General features: G+C 49.5%; 1 protein-coding gene across 2 annotated transcripts in view; it reads right to left on the minus strand.

The window, feature by feature from the left end:
* Nucleotides 1–20,790: 20,790 nt before the first annotated feature.
* Nucleotides 20,791–23,734, minus strand: part of NOL6 (nucleolar protein 6) — a 32,062-nt gene continuing 29,118 nt past the window's right edge. For both annotated transcript variants that reach the window (XM_054810683.1, XM_054810682.1), the window contains 2 exons: nucleotides 22,389–22,490; nucleotides 20,791–21,173 (listed from right to left, as the gene is read on the minus strand). In XM_054810683.1, coding sequence (XP_054666658.1) covers nucleotides 21,024–21,173; nucleotides 22,389–22,490 — 252 coding nt within the window. In that variant the 3' untranslated portion in view covers nucleotides 20,791–21,023. The remainder of the gene's footprint in view (nucleotides 21,174–22,388; nucleotides 22,491–23,734) is intronic.

Below are 23,734 nucleotides of genomic sequence, written 5' to 3' on the forward strand. Positions count from 1 at the left end.
TTTTCATCAGTGCTGTGAAGCTAATGTGAGGCAATGAGTTATTGCATGCCAGAGACATAATGACTGCCCCACTTCTACACCATGCCTTGACTTACCAAAGCCTTTTTAGACATGTCAGTCAAGGATGTGAAAGACAAGAAGCTTTTAAAACTGCAGATGAACTGCAGTGAATGTAACTGGAACAGAACCAAACTAGCAAAAAAAAAAAAAAAAAGGAAAAAAAGAAAGCCCCTCCCTTGCCCTGCAGTTACAGAGGACCTGAATCTACCCATGTGGAGTGCAAGTGTTTCACCTCACCTGGCTCATCCTCATTAAATACCCCGTCCTCAAACCACCTTCCAAGTCAATCAGCTCTTCCACTCTTTCTCATACTTCTTAGTGAGGTCCTCTGCAAGAAGCACTGCCTCTCTAAAAAAGCTACATGTACAGGAAGGCTTTGACCTGCTTTCAAACATCTCTCCCCCCTAGCAAATAGAGGTATTGCAGTGAATAACTGCAGCTTTTGCTTTCTTCAAGCCACAGCAAGTGTTTTTAGAGGAATCGGATCCTTGTCAAACAACAGCAGTAGCATCACAGCCAAGGGTTCTGCTTGCAGTTCCTGGAATTATCTTTTGTCTCGCTGCTACCAGGTAAAATTCAAACAGCGCCCATTAGGGGAGAATTGGATGACATTCAGGAGGGTTTGTTCATCAGCACTGTGAAAAGTTAGGATTAAATCAGATGCTGTAAGAAAAGGCTATCTGAGGCCACTGTTTTTACCTCCCAGAATCAACATGCCAGTCTTGTGACACAGAATCATTGAAAAATAGACTTAGGGAGGTCTGCCTAGCAATTCATCGATATCTGGGGCTGAATTGGTGGATTAGCGTTGCTCAATATACTTTTACTAATCCAGAAGAGGAAGTGAGCAGTTAGGTGACAACTGGTTCATTACTCACTCCCTTCTCAACTGTGTTTATGAATGTATTAAATAACAGTGACCATAAATTAGCACTAGTTCGTTACACAGTTGTAGAGAATTGGGATGCAAAGCGACCTTGAGAAAGCCAAGAAGGGGTCAGCCCTATCCTTGTGATTACGGAGAGATGTTTATCTAGCCTGTTCTTTGAGATTCCCTGCCAGGAATTTCAAGCCTGCCCAGATGACACGTTCCAGCACATAGTAATCCTACTATCCCTAAGATTTCACTCCCTCCACCTCCACTGCTATAACGCACTCTCCTAACAATCTGCCCCTCCAACTGAGAGAATAGCTTCTTCCTTCAACAGTATTTTTAATGCACTTGAAAATTGGCACTGGGACCCTTTGAGTCTTCTTTGCATAACAGCAATGGTTTGCTGTCTCTCACTTCAGCGTTGGACCCTAAATAAGCTCTCTTGCAAGTGCAGAGCTTTTTAGAGATATTATATCCATAGACAGCTCTAAAGTATATAGAAACTTGCTTTCCTTACTCACACCTTCCAGACCCTTTAAAAATAGACCAGAAGACAACAGACCATAGTTTGAAAAATCACTCTTCAATATTAAATAAGCCCAGTTTCATCAGTCCTTCTCCATGTGTCATGCTTTCTCACCCTCCAATCACTTCTGTTGCATTCCTCTGGACAATTTCCCACTGGTACGTATCTTTCCTGAAGGGCAGTGCCCAGAGTTGGTATTACTACCGTGTAGGCATGGTCTACACTAACAGATTGTTGGAATTATTTCATGTATCCTGCAAACAATATTGCTGTTTATATGTTCCAGGGATGTTTAACTTTTCCTTTCTTTTTTGGTACACCATGACGGTGTTGACTTACGGTCAGTTGATAATTATTACAACCACCTGCAAAGCCTTTTCTATACAGCTGCAGTCTACCCAACTGTTTGTCCACCTCTCCCCTGTTTGTACAGAGGACTGTTCCTGCACCCACACCGAAACCTGCGCCATCCTCCTCGAGTTGCATTCCTTCTCTCCGGTCAGAGCTAACGAAAATGGTGAGCAAATTGCTGACGGGGCTGGGCCTGGTGACTGTACAGTGGTCTCTAATGCTGACAGATGGAACTCCATAATGCCAACTGCAAGGAAGAAAACATTTGAATTTTTTCAAAATATTGCTTGGCTCAATCTCTCCTCAGAGAGACCCGACCACCACAGTAGACAACTCACTGACATCCCCTATTCCATCTGTGATGAGTGACATCATTTATTTTTTAATTAAACCTCTGCTTCTGAGTGGGAAATTCTCCCAACACCTTTTGATTCCTTGCTGGCAGTCTGGAAGATGCAGCCCAAACAGCACATGTCTCATAACGACCTGTGCAAATGAGCATGTGAATGTGATGCTGGCACTACACAACTCCAGTTATCTCTGAGGAACAAGGAAGTTTGGGCAGGGATTCCCAGAAGCGAAAGCAGAAGGGTGGATCAAGGGGAAGTCTTGGGAAATTTTCTAGCTTTATCTAAAGAATTAAGTCTGGAGACTTTTGACTGAATACCTTTACTCTGAAATGCCCCATGGGTCAGAGTTGTGTGGGATGTCTCATGTAGGGTGTCCTGTACCTACCACACTCACCAGTGAGACCAGGGCACTCCACCTCCTGCAGAGGTGGTTAGGACAAGCCAAGCAGATCCAGGAAGGATCTGGTAATGCCCATCTCATGAAATTTCCCTCTTTTATTTCTCTTCATGCTGAAGAATATTTTAATTGGCATCAAGCTTCTCGGGTAGTTCAGGTCACAGATGAAGATGGAGCAAAGATCCATCAAATTGTCTCTATATCTTCTTTGTTTTGTATCAGGATCTCCTAATCACTAGAATCTCCCTTACAAATTAGAACTGACCTGACTGAGGAGCAAGTGCTTTAGCACCCAAAGCCCTACAGCTTTCTCTGCTGTAGTTTTTCATGCAGGACGTTGTTCACACGTCTGACAATCCCATCAGTCTCCTAGCTCATACATAGCCAGGTGTCAGTTTCTCCTGCCATTGTGAAATACTTCAAATTTAAAGGAATACAAAAGAACATAAAACCCCAAGTTATCCCACATGCCCTGCTTCTCTTGTACAAAAGAGTATTGTGAGGGCCCTGGTGCTCAGTGAGATGGATGGGGCAGTCCCACCTCGCTGGGCTGTGCAAGCCATGCCATGCCATAACCATGCTTGTAGCACATCCCTAGCAATCCAAGCAAGAAGGACCCAACTTCTCCTTTAACAAGAGGGGAGGAAGGCTGAAGAGGGCTAATAGGAGTACCAAGGAGGCTCTGGGATGCTGCTGCACACCATTTGACCACCCCTTGGGACAACTTGTGTGCTGGCCATGCAAGGACCCAGTAGTGCTGCTCAGCCAGAGCCTGTTTCATGAGAGGACCTCATAGCTATTTTGCTTCCATTTGGCATCTGCATTGGCTGTTTCCAGCTCGTTAGCTGTTCCACCACAGCCTGGGTGTGGATGCTTCGACTCCTGGGGCACAGATGAGGCCCCGTTGATGGATTAACCACCTCAGTGGGCAACATGAACGGCAGGCATGATTTGTATGCTCAGGCTGCAGCTGCCAGAAGGAATTGGGTTTTAATCTCATGCCGCAGGGGTCATATCCTCAGCTTACAGCCTGAATCACACCCTCGCCTCACATTCCTGACCCACCTTCTAACACAATCCAGCCCCCTTGGTAAGGAAATGGTGAGTGCTAACTCCAAGCACATCACTGAGACATCACATGGGAAAGCTGTGCCTGAGACTCCCACTATAACGGGTGGCAGAAGTGGGCAGCTGAGCCCCCTTTAGACCAGACCCTCTAGGAGGACAAGCTCAAGCCCTGCCTTCTTTCTTTTTAAGGAGAATGGAGAGACCTTTTTGGAGACGGACGTGGACATGGACCAAGAGCCATCGAACCCACCACAGGTGCATGGATTTGCTTTCCCGGCCCTTTAACACTACATCCTCCTAGGTATCCAGCAGCCCAGAAACAGCAAACCCTCCTGTGCCCCTCCACTTAGCCTTCTCCTATATAACAGGAATCAGATCTGGTCCTTGATGAAGCAAATGACCTGCAAATAAATTACACAATAAACCTCTGATTACATAAAGTGCATTGCACAACACATTATATAAAACTCAGGTCACGGCCCAATCAGCCAGCACTCAGCTCCCTTACATCAAGAAAAATTAATCCGAGGAGCAGCAAGGAAGAGAAAGAAAGAGGAGTATACTCTCCTTCTCTTAAGGAGGCGAGTGGCACGCACGTAGCAAATGTGCCCACCAAGTGCACATCCGTCCCCAAGCCGGCCCAAGAGAAGCACCTCCCAGCCAAAACCTACCTTTTGGCTCCAAGCCCACCTGTAGGATCCCCCAGCTGAAGGGAGGGTTATGTGTCCTGCAAAAAATGGAACTATAATCACTACCAGCTCGCCATTTACCTCGTCTGGCTCGAATTGGGTTGCTCAGAGGCAGGGGCTGTCCATCCGCAGCTGGGGGGAGAAGAAATGAGCAACTTGTCTTGAATGCATTGCTCAAAAAGGCCTGGTTTTCTCTTCTGACACTTTCTGATTTCGAATCAGCAGGAAACAGCCACGGGGAACGATTGATTGCTGATAGTAATAGAGCAAGTTTCACACCAGGAGGTGGAAACCAAAACAAAATGGGAATGCTGTGCTTAGTCTGGTGCCAGAGATGCCCCCAAGATGGCAAAGGTCCCATTTCTGAGCCCAAATATTCAGATTTTTCCAGGAAAAGGATTTGGGATTCATAGATTTTAAAGCCAAAGAACGCCATTAAATTAGACCCAGCATCTCCAATCAATCCACCATAGGGATGGCAGGTGGGACCTGTTCCTTCTCTTGGAAAACCTTGCTCTTGCTACCTGTGGTTTTAGTACAACTCTTTCAATCAGCCTCAACAGGTCTTGGACAGGATTTTGAGCTTGCAAGCACTTCAGGGCAGGGATCTCAGTGAAATTAATTTGTTACTGCTGTTTTTTGTGATAATAGTGTACATTACAAAGGAAAAGCAATAAATCTATTGGGGAGATACACTGAAAATAAACAATGAGGTTTCAGCTGTGCTTTGAAGTACCATGGAAAGGCCCAGAGGCAAAGAAATGCTGGGAACTGCTTGGTCCATTGTGTCAGATCTGCAGAGAAGTTTCTTGTGCCAATGGGGAGACTGAAAGGTGTAAGCAGAGGAGAAATGCCTTCTCTGAGGGTCGGTTTTGCTGCTGGGCTTTTAAATGGAAGGTGGTATTCTGAAAAGCGAGATGGGGATGTAGAAAAGAGCAAGGGCAGTGCAGAGAAGTCCTCATGGGATATTTTTGAGCCTTAGAGGGATATGGCTTCTAGTAGCTCTTCCCAGGAGAAAGACCATAAGAAAATCCAAGAGGAGATGGCATTTTGTGCATTGGCACATTTCCCTTTGGTTACAGCAGCACCAACTGTCAACATGGGAACACAGAGGAGGGACAAATGGATGACAGCCAGATGAGGGGGTCTTATACCTCTCTGGCACATCCCAGCACAGCCAGCAGCAGATTTAGGGTTAAAAAAAACCCAAAACCCAGCTCTGCATCATAAAATCAAAAGGGAAATTGTGAGAGGTGGAAAGGGAGCCAAGCCTTGCCCAAATGGGGAGTTCCCACCATGTCTCCTGCAGAAATGAGTCAAGAAGTTACCACAGGCACGACAGGGCATGTGGGTGTGCATGGGCAGAGGAGGGAGACAGCTTTCCTCCTCAGGTGATGGGAATGAAGAGGATAACTCAGTAGACCTTTTTTACAGTCAAGGTCTCCATGGGAGAGGTCAAACAGGTCCTCAGGAGTGGAGGTACCACAGACAGACTGACGTGCCAAAGCCTGGCTGTGGCACCAGGAGAAATTCATACACTTGGAGCCTGCCTGAGCTCAGTGGCTGCTGCAATAGCAGCTGGGTTTGGGTTGGAGGGCAGAGGCAAGGGGGTTGCTCCTAGCTACTCCTCCCACCCATCCTCCTTTTCTTCCAAAAATGGTGTTATCTAGGGGTTATTCAGTACACAAAGACATTTCTGTGCCAAGGTTAGCTCGCTGAGTCACTAGATGGAAAGCAAACCCATACCACCCTGGAGATAATGTGTGTAATGCAAGAGCAAGAGTGCTCTTGCACAAGGTACTGGGTTCCTGACGATGACTGGTCCCACACCTGGCAGAAAGCTGCAGGCTTTTATACTCCAAATAAAATTCCCTGCGCAGACACGAGATGCCAACCCGTGGGACGCTTGGGTTGGCTTCACCTCCTGCTTGTCCGGTTGGGAAACTGGTTCTGCAGCGTGACCAGGGAAACCTGGCCCCAGCCGTGCCTGCACCAAATCCTCCCTTTATGTGAAACAGCATTAAAGAGGTGCTTCCACTCATGCTTTCCCAAAAAAGATTGATGTGCCACCCACACCTCTGTCTCACACAAACAGTGCGTTCAGGAGATCCCTGCTTATTACCAATGCAAACAGACTTTGCACTGCAACCTGTGCAAGAAGACGTAATCACAGGGTCGTGTTATTCCTATTAAGATCAGGCTTTGAAGCTCATAATAACACAAAGCTCCTATCAAAGTCAAACAAAAGACAACAGAATTTGTGATTCTGGTAATCCAGAGTCACATTTGATATGCAGGCTGATACCTCTCAGGGTGTTTTGTCACTGTGGGTAGCAGCACACGATTGCGCAGATGCATGGGGCGGGGTGAGAACCTCCAGCTGCAGAGCAGCCCGCCATGGGCCATGGCAGAGGTTATGCAGACCAGCACCTGCCTTCCTGCACCAGGGACTTCCTGGGTCAGGGAACCCATGTCCATGAACATACTTTGCAACAAAGAATAAGGCTCAGAGGAGAACACTGAAAACTCTCAGGGGTCAAACCATTCACCAGAGCCAAGCAATGGAAAATACTAATGATACGTACTTGGCCAAGCAACAACTATGTTGATACAACATAGGCAGTGCACCAGAAGGGTTCCTGGCAAGGCACTGGCCCATCAGTCCATCTTCCAAGGCTTTGTCGAGCCTCAGATCGAATGCAGAGGAGTCAATACTGACCTCCTTCACCCAGTTGTCTTCACCTGATGATCAGAGGAATCCATACTGAAGTCCCTTCTCTCCCTGAAGAAATCAGCCAAGACTGAAAAGATCAACGCCTGTGCTAACAGCTAGCCCAAGTGTCAGATGGCCATGGGTGAGATTTCCACATCTCTCTTTTGGAAAGCTTTCCCACTTTTCATGAAATAATCAAAAGATAAAGTGCAAGTCACTTGCATCAGAAAGGGGATGGCAGAGGGCCTTCAGTGGGAGAGCTGGTGAGAGCCCTTCACCTCAGTACTCTCTCAAGTCCACTTGAACGTTCATGAGAGACTTGGGTTCAGGTCTATGCAGGTTCTGAGAGCTGGACCTGACTCTCCTGCAACCACAGGATGGGACAGAGAGGTAAAAGGCTAAAAATAGGAAAGCAGCCAGGGAAGAAAAGGAAAGTAGCTGTAGGAGATGACAGACCAAGTCTACGCACCCTCCCCTGCCTGGAATTAAGGTGGGTGGAAATAATGGGTATTTGGCTTCAACACCTCCATTATCAGACCGGAGCATTTCAGGAATTTGGGGAATTCCCCTGCTGTGCACTGTATAAAGGCCAGGACAGTGAATACCGTGTTTCTGAGATGGGAAAGGCCACTGGGGTTAGAGGTGTCCCTGTCCCACAGCAGTCCCCTTCCCCAGGCGTCCCAGGGAAGCCTTGCACAGGCTCTCCATGCCTCAGTTGAAAATCACCACGATGGAGCTGCTGTGCCTCGGGCTGTGCGGGGAGGGTCACGAGGCAGAAGACCACAAGACGGAGGTGCAGCAACACTGGAGTCACCTACAGCCCAGTGCAGAAAAGATCTGGTTGCTGCTGCGGGGTCACTAAGGCACCCCTGGAGTCAGGGTGATTTACAGGGAGCTCTTAGAGAGCAGAGGCAGATGTGTGTCGCAAGTCCAAAATCACCCTCTGCATGGGACTACCTGCCCCCCTGAAGCCCCATAAAGGTGTCCACCCCTCCACAGGCTCTAGCAGAATAAAGAACATGCTTCTTCTTCCCTTTGTTCCTGGAGTCCAGTGCCCACAACTGAAAGTGATACATGTATATATATTGGGAAACAGGTAGCAGTGACATTCACAGTGATGGTTACCACTTGACTTCATTATACGGACATCATTGTTTACTTCTTGCCACAATAAAACATGTCCCAGCATTATTCTGTCATATTTATTAGTTACCACAAACGTTAAGGCATTTCTGGGGCTCTGATCTACATGCACAAGGTCAGGCACAGTGTTAAGCCATGACAGAAATGGCCCACGCCATGTGAAGGGAGGAAGTCCAAGGGATTTGCACCAGGCAAGAGATTGGCTGCCTGGTCCAACTCAGCCAACAGACCTCTGGACCTAGTGCCACTCCTGCTGCTCAGAAACTGGCAAACACTTTTGCCAAAAAGGTTCCGTACATGGTTTTGATTGGAGTAGAAGCAGCAGCGTTCACCACAGAGCCCAGGCAAGGAGCACTGCTGAGCCAACCTGGTGATGCCCTGCACATGGCATAAGACAGACAGGGAAGGCTTTCCCTGGACCACCACTTTTGCTGCTTTCCTGCTAGGGCAAGGGAGAAACATCAGCACAGCGCCGAGGGCAGGGGGAGGCAGATTGTCAGGCAGCTCAGCCAACAGGTCTCTTCCTTGTCACCTTTTTCAGCCTTTTACCTTTTTTAACCTATTGCTCATCTGCTGCCAGAGCTTTGGGGCACCACTAGCTGCCCAGCCACCTCCTTGTTTTCTCTCTACAGCCTCTTTGGTCAAGGCTAATGAAGTGTTACAAGGCAAGGGAAGCTGACAACTTCTTGGGGGCATCAGGCATGGGCAGCCACAAGCAGAGTAGATAGATCATGGATGCAACATGGGAGAACTCACCTCCCCTTCCTCAGGTCACCCAGGCACTCCTTGCACCTTCAACTGTTGCTGTGTACTCTCCTACCTCTGCATGTGGGGGCTGGCACTTTCTCACATCAAGATCAATGATAAAAGCATAGAATAAATAAATAAAGTAACTTGAGAAAGATCAGCTCATGAGGCCAAGTGCAAACACTACCTCGTCATCCAGGGAGCGTCTTGTAAGATGCAAACAGGGGCTGATAGAGATCCTCTTCTGAGGGCTGAACCTACTCATAACTGGCAGATTCCCTTGGCCAAAACCACCTCCTGCATATCTGGGTGTGAGTACTGCTATCTACCACTGCATCGTGCACAGCCCAGATCTCTCATGGGCTGTGGGCAATTCTCAAATTAGAGAGAATAGAAGCATCAACAGTGGTAGATCTGTTGTCATCATTAGTCCAGCATATCAGGGAGCATTTCAGGATGAAAGTAGGGGGAGGAACATGCATTTTTATCTAGTCACATTCTTGCATATGGAAGGGAAGAGCTAAACCCTGTGATGAGCTCTGCCTAGCAGAGCAAGCTCAACTGCAGGACCAGCCTGTGGATCTCATGCTACAGCCCACCAAAACATCACCTTGGGAACATGTCTTGGGCTTCACACCACTAAAGGGCTCAGTGCCTGGCAATGACAACTACAACGGTGGAAAAATAGCCTCACTAAGGAGTCAGGGCTCTCAAGGCACTGCAACTCTCTTCACAGCTAGTCTCACCTACTCTTTTTTTTTTTTTTTTTTTTTCCCCCTGGGTAAGTTGAGGCATAGGAAGCCACCTGAACTCCCTTGTAGGAAGTGCTGTGATGGGGAGGGTGCCCAACAAAGCAGGCTCACTTCCACTGTATGGGGCATTGCTGAAGGAAGGGACATCTTAGGATCACTCAAGGAGAGGTAATGAGGCAGGATGAAGAAACAACGTGGTCAGCAGGTCAGATTCCTTAGCCCAGGCCAGAACACACAGCTCTGTCCCATTCCTGGCATTATTACCGCTGACCCCTGTGGAGCAAACATTGACATCCAGAGATCTACAAAGCAGGTGGACCATAACCACCAGGGCTGACCACTGGCATCACCCAGGCCAAATAGCCAGCAATTCCCACCTCGAGCCTGTCCATCCTGCTTGGTGGAGGGGGTCTTGCTTTGAGAACCACAATGGATCTTGGTTGAAAGGCTGTGCCACCCAGTGTAGTGCTGGGCAGGGACACCTCATGTAAGCTCTGCTTGATGGAGGATGGTGGTAGGAAGCAGTTATGAAGTAGGACAGGCAGAGCAACCAGCTGACAGCAGAGTACAGCATCCAGTGTCCAGTCCTGCTTGTCCAACACATGCTGGGCTACCTCCTCTCAGCCCACACAGCCTCCCCTAACCCCAGCAGTGTCCCCAGTGTGCACGGGATGCTCAGGGCAGGGAAAGAGTGAAGGAGTGGCAGGATGGCATGACTGCTCAGCTTGCTTACAAGAGGCCTGGATGAATCAAACCTGCTGAGGGTGGAAAACGGGCTGACCTTAAAAGCGTAAAGCAAGTATTTATTGGCCAACACACGCACACAAAAGATAGCTAGGACTTCGTGAGCTCCTTGGTTCAGCATTAGTGTGCTCACCACCTCGAAAAGGTGACCAGAGAGCCTTTGCTGGCCAGAGACTGTCTGTTGGTCCTCACAGCTCCAAGGGATGGCCCCACCGTGGTGCCCAACACACTCCCTGACTCCTGCATTTTTTCCTTTAGAATTTTGCACCTTTCCCTGCTGCGGCCATCTCGACCATCCCACTTCTGTCTGCAGTCTTACCTTTCCCAGGGCGGCAACAGCCCCAGCACACAGCCAGGGCATGGCATGGTCAGAGCTGGGACTTCAGACTCAGCGAGCTGAGCTCTAGGAGCAGAGGATTACCCATAGATGGGGTTACAGGGAGATGGAGTGAGGGTGGAGAGTTTGCTTGAACTGTGCCAACTTGCAAAGCAAAAAAAAAAAAAGAAAAAAAAAGAAAAAAAGAAAAAATAAAAAGAAAAAAGAAAAAGAAAGAAAAAGAAAAGAAAAAAGAAAAAAAAAAGAAAAAAAAAAAAATTAAAAAGAGTCCCTTGAGCCAGAGAGCACATAAAGAGCCAGCGCAGCTCCACCGTGAGTCATGTCTGCTTTAAGACAGGGAAGTAAAGTTGATGTTTCCCACTCCCTGAACGCAGGGGACAGTTTGGCATTCCCACTTCATGCCGGGGGACCATGTCCCGTGCGGTGAGAGAAACACAGCCCTTGGGGACTGCACAAGCCAAAGGTCAGCCAGAGAGGAACAAACACCATGGCACAGCTGATACATGGTCCACAGCTGTGTCTCTTGTGTGACATTCAGCAACACCCTTTGAAGTCCCAGCTTAATGGGATCAGAATAAACCTCCCTGCAGAGCCAGGACCCAACCTGTGCACAGAGAGCACAGGCAGCATCTGACCATCTGCTGGAGACCACTCTTTGGACATGTTACTGCTGAAATCCCAGGTGGATTAAAGATGAATACGGGAACTTCTCACACCATTGCCACACTCCCACTGGAAAGACTAAACCCAAACCTGCCCTTAGAGCAGCCCAGGTCCTTTGTGCTGCTGCAGAGAGAGCAGTATGAGAAGCTTCCACCTGCTCTGTCCTTCCCAGCCTTTTTTCCCATGTCCCAGGAGGTGTGACAGGGTGCAGAAGCAGCATTCAGGATGACTGTTTGCGGGACCCACGGGACTCAGGACCCCAGCTAGGGTCTCTCTGATCCCACCCCAGGACTGGACAATGGTCACCCAGCTCCCCTAGAAGTTCGGTGGGAAGGTGCATGCTACCCTCCAGCCCTCCCAGCTGCTTCACCAGCCAAGCAGACATACGGGTTCAAGGCATGAGCTGGATGGGTACAGCTGGTGCAAGGGGTTCTCCTGTCAGGGCTTTGCAGACCTTTTTGGGTTAACGCAGGTTCAGGCTGTCCTAGCAGGCAGTGCAAGGGTAACCCAAAGCCCTAGGGTTTAACTGGAGATGGGTACGCTACAGCAGGCAGTGTGGAGGCAGCTTGGACAAAGCAGAAGGCAGTGCAAACTCTACACTCCTCTCGGTGCTACATCTATGCCCACCACCCCCACTCCCAGGTTAGGTATTTTTGTTGGCAATGCATATGGCCTGGATCCACATCTTCTTGATAACTCAGTGTGGGTGATCCCCAAACAGACCTCAGCTTCCCTGGCACCAACGTGTTGCAACACTTCTAATGCGCACACTGTGCTCCTCATCACAGCTACTCAAAACCCAGCAATTCAGGGACAAGTAAAACAGTTTTCTCCTCTCAGGAGTCCCAGATGACTGCTCTAATAGTGAACTCACCTTTGCTGTCTCTGGCAGCTCCCAATGGAGGCTGTTAAGGTTTTTTTCCAGGAGAGCAAGACCTTCCTGAGGGCTGCAGCGCATGTGCTGGCAGGGCCAAGATCTGCCCTGGCTCACACCGAGACCGGTTTGCCCCAAGGGTACTGGTTCAAGCTGTAAATCCCAGCCTGAGTGAGGCCTGCCAATTCACATGGCCCAGCCAAAATTCCTGAAGAAAACTTAATGCTAATAAATAAAGGTTTGCTGGAAGTGCTGACATGAGCCAGAAGGAGGTTACTGAGCTTTAAACAGAAACTTACCAACATTGTTGTGGTTTCAGATGAAACTCAGGACACGTGAACCCTTCGGACAAGTTTCGCCACTGGGTTTCAGTGTCACCCTCAGCAGCAGGAGCCAACCACCGCTGCGGGACATGGCTGAGGCAGCACTGGGGGATTGGGCTGATGGCTGGGAGCATGGCCGCCCCCCCGCCCCCCAAGGCTGGAGCAGTTGGGCTGGTTCAGGAGGTAGAAGGGAGCTGATCCACTGCATACCTGCGATAACAGGGTGCCCCGGCAGCCTGCAGGTCCCAGATTTTGGCTCGCTCTCGTAAGGTGGCAGGGAGGCAGCCTATCGCTCCCCAGCTTGCACTGGGGATGCAGCAGAGGCATACGGGGCTGGCACCTGGCTCGTAAGCTGCAAAACCCAGCTGGGATCTGACCTGCTGTGGTGTCTGCTGGCTCCTGGGCACCTCCATGTCAGCTGCCCTCTCTGTTCCTGCTGGCAGCTCTGCCACCAGGAGCTGCAAGCCCAAAGAAGCATCCGGCTGCTCCATCTCCCACCCTGCATACCCAAAACAATGAGGCTTGTGGATTCAGGGCTGCTCATTGCTGAGCGGTCTGTTTTCTCCATCTTCTCCTCCTCTCACATCACCAGGTAAATTTTCCCCCATGCACAACTGCAGCCAGGCCACCCCCTATTTCCAGGGGCCGCCTTTTGAGGAAATCCCCTTGCACAGGCAGGGCTCTTCTGCCCTCGTCGCAGGGGGGACAGCAGCTTCACAGTGTCCCATTTCCACAGAGCTGCCCCACAGCTGCACGCCGGCATGCAGAGGTGCAGGAAGGGCCTTGTAGAAGTGTGTTCTGGGCTGATACTTTATCTTGGATTGGTCCTGAGCACTGGCAATCCCACCCCCCTTGGAACTAAACCATCTTGGCAGCTTTGAACATTATTCTTCAGGCAGGCACATGGAAATATTTTCATGCTCAGGAACAAGCTATTTGTGAGATACTGTGCTGCTCTTCCCAGCCTGCAAAGCCCCGAGGCAGTGTCCGCTCCTCCTTAGAAGAGGGAACCACAGGAGCTGGAGCCATGTCCCCACTCCCAGCCCTACCGGGGACTTGCCCAGTGGCTTTGGCCCCATCATCTCCATAAGCCTCGCAGCAGGCAGCTGAGATGGGAAAATAAATGCAGCTGTGTCCCCGCACCACCAGACCGCGACTATAAGGCATTTTTATAGTGCTGTTCATATACAGGTAGCAAAGAGCACAGCCATGCAGGGAAACTGCCAGCTTTGCCCCCTGCCACCACTTTTCCCCAGCACAGCGGCAGCATCAGTGCTGCAATCCCACCTTGGGATGGACAGCACGTCACTGAAGCAAGCAGGGATGCCAAACACACTTTTGGATGCTTTTGTTGAGGGATGAGACAAGGTCCATGTTCATGGTGGAACATGGGAAGGGGCCCTGCAAGTCCATCTCACTGCAAGCCAGCATGAACAAGAGAGGGAGGTAGGCTGGAACTCTGCAGAGTCCAGACAAATCCTCCTGCCTCAGATGACAGGAACAGGCTCCCTTCATTTTGGGGGTCATTCATAGAATCATAGAATGGTTTGGGTTGGAAAGGACCTCAGAGATCATCCAGTTCCAACCTCCTGCCGTGCACAGGGACACCCTCCACTAGACCAGGTTGCCCAAAGCCCCATCCAACCTGGCCTTGAACACTTCCAGGGGTGGGGCATCCACAGCTTCTCTGGGAAACCTGTGCCAGTGCCTCACCACCCTCACAGTAAAGAATTTCTTTCTAACATCTAATCTAAATCGACCCTCCTTCAGCTTAAACCCATTCCCCCTTGTCCTGTCACTACTCCCTGATGAACAGTCCCTCTCCAAGGGCTTTTCTGCCACACCATGACCCCTATCTGTGATGTACCACCCCATCCCTGTCCCAGACCCTGCTTTCCCCACAATGTTCCCTCCTCAGCTGCCACTCACACCCTTTGTGTCTCATCCCACCTCCCTCCAACCATCAGTGCTTCAGGGCAGGGAAAGTATCTCATTGCCTCTTGGGCTGCGGCAAATTGCTGGCACTAAACAAATCGCAGTTCCTGATGAAAAACATCACTGTCACAAGGCAGGAGCTGTGAGTACTACTCACCCAGGGAATTGCTTTTGGGTGGGTCGAAAGGGGCTGGGGACAGGAGCTGCAGGGATGGAGACCAGGAGCCCCTGCTCATTACTATGGGCCAGTGACGATGTGGCACAGGCCACCAGTCCCCCAGCTACCTGTGCTGGGGAAAGGCATGTGGTTGTCCAACACCTCCCCATTCCCCAACAGGTACCTAGGTGCCCCCAAAAAAGTGAAGGAAAAGTTGCAGGCGTACCTATATAAACATAAGGTATAGGGCAAGCATAAGGCAGGACAATATATTGCCCTGCATCCATGCAAGGGAGGGACATGGCAGTCTATTTTGAAGGGCATAGGGGAAAGGAAAGATCTTGGGATGGGACTGCCAGGGGAGGAAGGGATGAGGTTCTGGTGCCTCCTCCCTGGGAGGTGGGTTACTTTTCCGCAGCCCCAGGTTGACGTGGGAGGAAGACTGGGATTTGGTTGCCCATTATTCCACCTGGCTGAGCTTTTAGCAAAGCTAATCCTGGCTGACAAGACCTAACAGCAAGAGCTGGCTCAGCCCTGCATTGTAGGACACCCCTTGCACCAGCTGGTCCTGCTCTGCGAGCCCTGATCCCACTGGATGGAGGAAAGCCGGCACCACCTGCCCCCTCCGCTCTGTCTTTGGTTTAGGGGGTCCTCACTCCAGGATGGGGTCTGCTGCTCCCTGGTGTGACTACAGAGCTGACTGCACACCAGCAATAAGACACCCTCATCCCTCACCCTGTAACACCACCAGGGTCTCCAAGCGCACAGAGGGATGTGGTTACCGTGTGGCAGCATGTCCAATCCATCTCACCCTGTGTTAACGCAAGGCAAGTCGCCTTCAGCAAAATCATGCTCAGCTACCATGTGACTTAGTGGGGAAGAGCCAGTGAGCTATAAACTCACAGCCCGGTGGAGCCACCGCTGTAGTTGTCCTCCTAAACACTGAAATCCTCGGTGTAGTAATATGCACAGAAACAATAGGCAATTTAGCCAAAAGGGAGAGACTCCAGCTAATAAATCAACACCCTCTTAGGATCCTGTCATGCCCTTTGCTGACATCTCCCTCAGCCTTTTCAGGCACATCCAGAAGCAACATGAACAGGAATGGTCTGTCTGGTACCTTCGACAGCACAGGAGCCACCAGCACAAGGCACGAACATTTCCATGCCATCTCACGGCCTATGCAAGCCCTCAGCACCTTTGTTAGTGAAAACAAACAAAGCCCTGAGGAACATATCCCTCTTCTCTCGCTCTCTGGTGGAAAGAGGCAGCGAGTTTGCTGAACCTGGTCATGATGCTCAGGCAGAAGGTGGAGCAATGGGGAGATGCATCCCCAGTTTGTTCCCCTGCAAGAGCCCACCATGGTACCACCAGCCATGCAGCACCTCCCCAACACGCTCATGGCTGATGCTTATTTTTCTCCCAGGGGCTGCTGAGCCTTTAGCACTTAGGTTTGGTGTAAAGACTTTGTGGCACTGGAGGCTGCATCTTTGCACCAGCTCATATGGTTTGAGCAACTTGTAATTTCGTCCTGCTCCCCCAGCACAGCCCTGGGGTGCCAGCAACCAGCATCGCTTCCCCCACTGCCAAACTGCCCTTTCTTTCCCAGCCCCTTTCCAGACAACATTTCTCCCATTTTTCAATTCCCCCACACAACCTTTTGATTTTCCCTTCCCTGTGGTGCACCCTGCACTTGCTAAGTGCCACCCTCATCCCTGGAGTAGCATGACTCTGCCTTCCCAGGGAGACCACGCACATCAAAAGCTGCTGCCCACCAGAGCCACTTTGCTACTGGTGCTTCCCGAAAGCTGCTGCCTTGGCCAGGAAAAATCACTCCACGTCCACAGCATTTTCCTGATAACAGAAACCCTGGCAAACAAGCTGCAGCCAAGCAGCACAGTCACTATGGGAACAGCAAACTAGGGGAGGATATTCCCTTTCTGTGCCAAAAAACAGGCAACCACTCCTTCCCCAGCCAGCCATGGAACTTTAGCCTAAGGGTTTTCAACAGTGACCAGTGATTGTGGGTGCCCGAGCAAAATGCCCCCTACACGCACCTTTATTTCCAGGAAATACATGTTTCTGGCATTTAGGGAGTCAGCCTGAAGCGAGACAGCCACGGAGACGCCAAACCAACTCAGAAGAGATCTCAGTGACCCTTATAAACAAGGACTAAATGGTTCAGTGGGCAGGAAAACCCCACAGCACTCAACCTGCTCTGATCATCCCGTCATCCCTGTTGTGTTTCATCAACTTGTTTCCCCAGTTTCATAAATCTTGTGATTGCTACTCAAAGCTACCAAGGGCACCTGGGGAGCAGGGGTCTGGTGGCAGGACACAGGCCCCATCCATCACCCCTTCTCCTAAGCCAGCACCAGTGACATCCCAACAACCCCTTTTTCAGAAAACATCCTCACAAAGCACAAGCTGACCCTTTTAGGAGAAACCTGCCCAAAGGGTGGCTCATGTAAAGACCCAGGAGGACACACTAGCTTTTGGGAAGGTCTGCTAGAAAGCAGATATCACTGAGCCCTGTCTGACTCCATCCACCTGCTAGACATATCGTCGCCCCAGCCCAGCCTTGCATTTGGAAACACCTCCCCATTTGTGCTCGACCCCATGCATGGGAGACTCACTGTAAAGAGCTTCAAAGGACTTTCAAAGGTAGCTTTGTAAAATCAACATGGTAGTAGTGGCAACGCATCAAAGCCCATTGCTATCACCTCAGCTCCATCACTTGCTTCTTTCCCTTGCCCTGCCTCTTGCGACACACCAAGGCATGAGCTCTCCAGGGCAGCTCAGTGTTTGTACAGCTCATGTTTATGGCTGGGACCACAGCTCAGCAAACACCTGCAAGCGAGTGCCCACTCACTGCTCTGGAAGTGGAAACCAGCATGGGTTGTCAAACAAGCGTGCTCTGAATAACCCAGGCCCTACCCTAGCTTTCACAATAGAAATTAGTCACGATGCACCAACAAGAGCAGTAAATCAGGCAACAGGAGATAACGTTTGCAATGGAGACTTCATTTGTCCTCTCTTATGTACCCATGACACCCCTTTCCTTTGGATTCTGCCCTTGCAGACCCTTTACAGGCACAGGGACCCTCTGCTCCTGAGGCAGAGGTGCTTTGCAGCTTGCTTTAGGTATCAACTGTTGCTCTAGCAGTCAGAGAGCACCAGTCCCTAAGAGCATCCCCAGGTTTTCCAGCTAAATTTAAAGGTGTTTTTTTCCACCCACGTTGGCCACAGGGGTCTGACTTCAGCAGATAATAAAACATGACTCAGAACATTTGCAATGTTTGACCATAAACAAGGGCTCCAGAATGGCTCAAAGGTGCCTTTAAATATTTGGCTACTGGGGGATTTGGGGCATTGAGGGGTTACTTTTCCTCTGAAAGAGGAGCCTGTGGATCAACCATGGCTTTGGCAACATGAGGAGCATTGTGGGCACAATTGAGATAACGTGTCACTTGGGTAACTTTTGCTGGCACAGATATATCCCCTCAAAGTGATGTAAGCTGGGGTAGCAGTGGTCAGTTTTGCCAGTCTAAGTGCATTTATTTCAAGGCCTTTGCTGAGATACCATTATCTGTCACCAAACCATTTACACCAGCGAACATCTGCAGCACAGGCCTGACCTGGACTCACATCTGGCTGCTGAGCACAGTGGCATTACCTTGTGAAACACGAGCAGGTTGGTACTTGTATGAGGGTTTGGTTATGAGTTCATTTATCATCACTTAACTTGGCATCGTTATTTTTGCAGAAGGCTAGCCTGGACACTTCCTGGCCCTTTGCTGCACGCTGCAAACAGCAATGTTTTACCCAAGGATGGAGGAGCCGAGAGGAAATCCAATGCACAGTAGACTGAAGCTACACAGTTTTACATCTTCTTAAAGGTGAAAAGGAGTAGCAATACAATACCTGACTGTAACAGAAGTAGACAAAGCAGAGGTGCTGCAGGGATGCCCATACAGTGTGTATCCTTCACATATCCCACAAGCTACCCTCCCGTGGGAGCTGGGCTGGGGAAGACAGGACAGGGGGACCACGGCACTGCTCAGCTGCAAAAGCAGAGACTCTCTCCATAAAATATTCCCAGGCAGGGAATATGCCAGTGAGGGGCTGCATCCCTTGACAGCCCCGGGGAAGAGGGGGCAGAACCTTCCAGTCTGCCTGGTGCAGTTAGTGGGGCTGGAGGAGCTCTGCTCCTCTGTGACCTAACATGGGCTTCAGCACACACCTCTGCCCTAGGGAAAAGCAGGGATGTATGCAGCGAGGAGAGCGCCCCAGCTCAAAACCATTTACATCGGCAACATACAGCAAGGGGAAAAGCAAGGGCAAGATGGGGTGTGGAGGGAACATGCAGAGCTCTAGCACAAGCCACTGGTGCAGCAACTCGAGTGTTGTCCAACAGCTGTGTTGGCAAATTTACAGGATCCCAATGTCAAACTGCACATTCGGAGCGAAGGCAGATAGGCACAAAAAGCAGGAACAATCTGACTACCAAGGAAAATTACAGCCATCACTGAAGTCAGATTGGACAATTCCAACATCTAGAGGGTGATAGAACACAGAGAAGTTTAAAAAGTTAATCCTTAATTAACTGTTTCTGAAACCTGTCAAAATCACCACCTGCATCTCATTTGCTACTGGACCTGTCAGCAGCTGCTTAGGCTGCAGGGGTCATGGTAGCAACAGAAAGTGCTGCTTTGTTCTCAGGTTTGATATCTCTTTTGCTCACTAAATGTTTTTTATATTTTCAGTTTAGGTGTACTTAAAAAACTCCTGCAAGCAAAGGATTTCACCTACAACCTCCCTCAGCTACCAGCATAGAAAAAGAGGGAAAAACGTTTCATGTGACTTTAATATAGCAGATATACCCACAGCCCAAAGCCAGGGATGCTGCCCACACGTATCTACCTGAGAGGAAATACGGTGCCTCCAAGCACTGGGTCGACAGATATTAGGTAGGCAGCTTCAGCCCAGTGCCACATCTCTGCCACAGCACACTTTTCAAATGTTTTCCCTGAAGCATTTGAAACCAAGTTGGGAATCTCCTCCACAAAGCCTCGGACCCACTTCCAACAGCTGGAGAGGCTCGTAGGTCTTGACACAACAGATTTAACATCCCATCCAAAATGCTCCTTACCAAGCAACAACCATCTACAATTATCAACTGCCTGAACATCCATTTGCTGTTCCAGGTTTGATCTGTTCGATCTTTCTGCAGTATCTGCTGTCACCAAGTCTCTTTTATTTACTGTGTATGTGATTCGTCTGTGCTTTGCTGCTGGAACACACGTCCTGCCTCCATCAGAAGAGGGGATGGGACTAGTGCATTTGCTCCCTCTTATTTCTCTCTCCTCATCAGAAGTCCCTATGATCAAGAGAAATATTACAGAATAGCTGAGGTTGGAAGGCACCTCCAGAGATCATATAGTCCAAGCCCCTGCTCAGAGTAGGGTCACCTACAGCAGGATGCCCAGGACGACGTACAGTTGGGTTTTGAGCGTCTCTGAGGATGGAGACTCTACCACCTCCCTGGGCAAACTGTGCCAGTGTTCCACCCTCATAAAAAAGTGTTTTAAGTAGAATTTCCTGCATTTCCATTTATGACTCTCATCCCATCATTGGGCACCACTGAGAGAAGTTTTCTCTACCCCCCCCAACAGGTATTTTTACACATTGGTAAGATCCCTCTGAGCCTTCTCTTCTCCAGGCTGAACAATCCCAGCTCTTGCAGTCTCTCCTCATACAGCAGAGGCTTCAACCCCTTTATTATCTTCATTGCCCTTCACTGAGCCTGCTCCAGTGTGTCCATGTCTCTCGCTTACTGGGAAGCCCAGCACTGGAAACAGCACACCAGATGCATCTCACCAAGGCTGAATAGAGAGAAATAACCTGGTCATTTTTGAATGGCTCAGTATTTCTTTGGTTTTGCTAAACACCAGAGTAACAGCAGCTAGTTTCCTTAACTAGGAAACTGCCTTCCCAATGCACACCTCAGCCAGAATTTTCAGGCCTTGACATTTTCACATGAACACAGCTTTGTTTCCTACAATGAACAGGAACACTTTCAAAAACTTTATCCCATCTTTATATTTTCTTCAAAATAAAAAGGCATTTGTATTCTTGAAAACAGTAACAGGTCCCACTACTTTTTTGAAAAACACATATAAAGATAAATAGAGTAAAACACACAGTTCTGGGATTTATAAAGCTGAAAGCTTTTCCTAGGATTGATTTATAAAAAGGAACGGTCCCAGAATGAACAAACCCTGCTTCTGAACAGGCCCCTTTGACAGGTCTCAGTGGCCTCAGATAGTCCATTTCTCTGTACGAGCTTCCACACTTTTGACTAGGCCTTCTCCCAAAACCTCGAAGTCCTCCAGAATTGCCTCCACATTGGGAACACAGACCAGCTCATTTTTCAGACTTGTCACCATCCTTCCTTTCATGCTGGAAACCTGCAAGACACACACAAATAATTACAAATGGGACCCCCTGCTCTGAGCTGCTTTGCAACCTCTGCAAGCTTGAAATAAGTAAATTGCTCTCCTGCCTTGTCACATCTGACCCCTGCCACACCACTACACCCAAGTTTTCTAAGCTTCACTTCTCAACACTATCAGTGCTTATTATTAGAGCTAACAAAGTGCAAGGGTGGCCCTTCCAGCCCCTGAAGCCACAGTCCGAAGACCGCAAGGGACGGAGAGAAGCAATAGCCAGGGGCATGGTGGAGATATGAAAAGAGCGCACAGGGGCATTGCAGAGCCTGTGTCAGCAGAGCAGACAGGGCATGCAAAAGCGACCATACTGTGACCCTGAGTAAGGGCTGCCTGGGCTCTGCTTTCCTCTTTGTTGGGTGTCAAGACGTCGAGTGTGAAGAGATCTTTGCCTCCATCGGAGGGAAAAAAAACCCCACGAAACCCTCTCATGTTTAATCAAGCCACACTCAGCTCAGATGCAAGCATCTCCTCCTCTCATTTCACCACTGTGAATAACTGGGTTTCACAATTGCAGCTAGGCTGAATGGCCAATGCCCTCTGGCCATGAAGAGAGGGGAGATAAATCACCCAGAGACTGTCAGCAGAAGAGCCTGAGCTGCCAACTCTGAGCCATGAGTCACCAGTTTCTTTGCATCTTTGCTTCATAGAAAGCAGCGTGAATCACTCCAGCATGCCTCACATCTAGCTTAACCACCCTCTAGAGTTTGCCAACCCACACAGAGTAGCTGGAAAGTATCTCCATACATCAAGAGGACTTTGGCACTATAAACCTAGGCTTGCCACCCTAGCTTCTTGCAGATCAGGTACTTCTGGGTAAGACCCCCAAAGCCACAAGAATGGGACAGCCTGCTGCACTCACCAAACATCTTTGGCAAATGAGGTATCACCCACCTCCCAGGAGGGAACCAAAGAAGAGCACCTGGGACAGAGCGCTTTGTTCTGACCCATGATTACAGTGCTGGGGCTTGTCCAGGGACACATGTTCCCTTCTCTGCTCTGCTGATGACTGGAGGCACTATGGCCACAGTCCTATCTTGGTTATGAGCTCCATTTCTCAAAGGGTTTTGGGGCTGTTGAGAGTTAGACAAAGCAATTACAATGCAGAAAAAAAGCCCTCCAAGCTTTCAGGGCATAAAGGTAACATGAAGCTTAAAGTAGAGTCAAGAAACTCACCTTAAAAGGCTGAGGCTGAAAGCTCAAAGGTTTCCATAAAACTGCAATCACTTCCCCACCATGCTTGTCGTAGAAGAACAAGGCAAGATCGCTGAAGGCATCCTGGGTAGAAAACAAACAGAGGTTGTGCCAGACATCCCAAAGCCAGAGAGCATCACTAATTCAGTCTCCTTACACAGGTTCACACAGTAGCTCCACACCAGCCAGGACCAAAACTGCAACTCTTCCAGTGGATTCCCAACAACGAAAGCAACCAGCAGCCCACGGAAAAGTCCTGGGTGCCTCCTGCTGCCTCTTTTCCTCCAGCCTTAAGGAAAACTTCCTCCAAGTTTTGCAAGCAGACTTCATTGCTGACTACATCTGGCTGTCCCAGAGAGCAGAGACATGATCCACCACCTCCCACAGGCCTATAAGAGCACCCAGAAATCAGCATGCAGTTTTAGGACACTGGACCCCTTAGGTGACCGCTCACTGAGTGTTCCTCACCATGGACCCCCATCAGCTGGATCAGGCACTACCAAGCTGCCCTACCCCAGTGTCCAACAGCCATGTCGACGATTCCACTGTGCATAAGATGGCAAGAGGCAGGTCCTGCCCAGCAGACAACCCTGCCACAATATGTTTCACCACATGGCAGCACAGACAAACCCCAGTCAAAGGCCTTTCGCTGGAGGCCAGCATCTCGAGCTCTGCAATCTGCCCAGCCAAGGTATCAAAGCTCCCTCTTCCCCCAGGACAAACCCCACGTGTGTGCTGTCAGCACACGGCGTCCCAAAAAGAAATATAACAGCAGAAATTTTAAGTAACACAAAGTCCTGTGAGGTACAAAGAGATGGAATGCTCAATGAAGGCACTGCAGGAATCTGCTCTCCTTACCTCTGTGTCTCCTCAGCTGTGTCAATGAGTAGCTCCTTTGGTGGAACTGTGCAGCAGAGCTCAAAAAGAGATCTTGCATAAAGAAATGACTGAAGTCCACAGTCTGGTTTCCCCTAAGCTAGATTCCCAGCACTGCGAGGAGGCGGGGGATGAGCATTGCAGCAGAAGTAAACAATGCTGTGTGCAAGCAACTTTTCAAACCCAAAAGTTTTGGGTTTGAGCCCTACAGCTCAGCACCCAACATGCTGGTACCTGGAGATATGCATCCCGAGCACAGCTGAGCAAGACAGCCAAGAAGCTGCTCCCTGACACTTGTTCATCTTGGTGGAGATTAACATCAGGCAACAGCAAATGTTTACCAGGCCAAGCAAACAGTTCGCAGCACTGTACAGGACAAGTTTCTGGCCTCACCAGCTTTGGAGCAACCTACTGCAATAAATACAGACACTCTGCTCCCTCTTCAGCCTTCT

The sequence above is a fragment of the Grus americana genome, chromosome Z (assembly GCF_028858705.1).
Source record: "Grus americana isolate bGruAme1 chromosome Z, bGruAme1.mat, whole genome shotgun sequence".
Lineage (NCBI taxonomy): Eukaryota > Metazoa > Chordata > Aves > Gruiformes > Gruidae > Grus > Grus americana.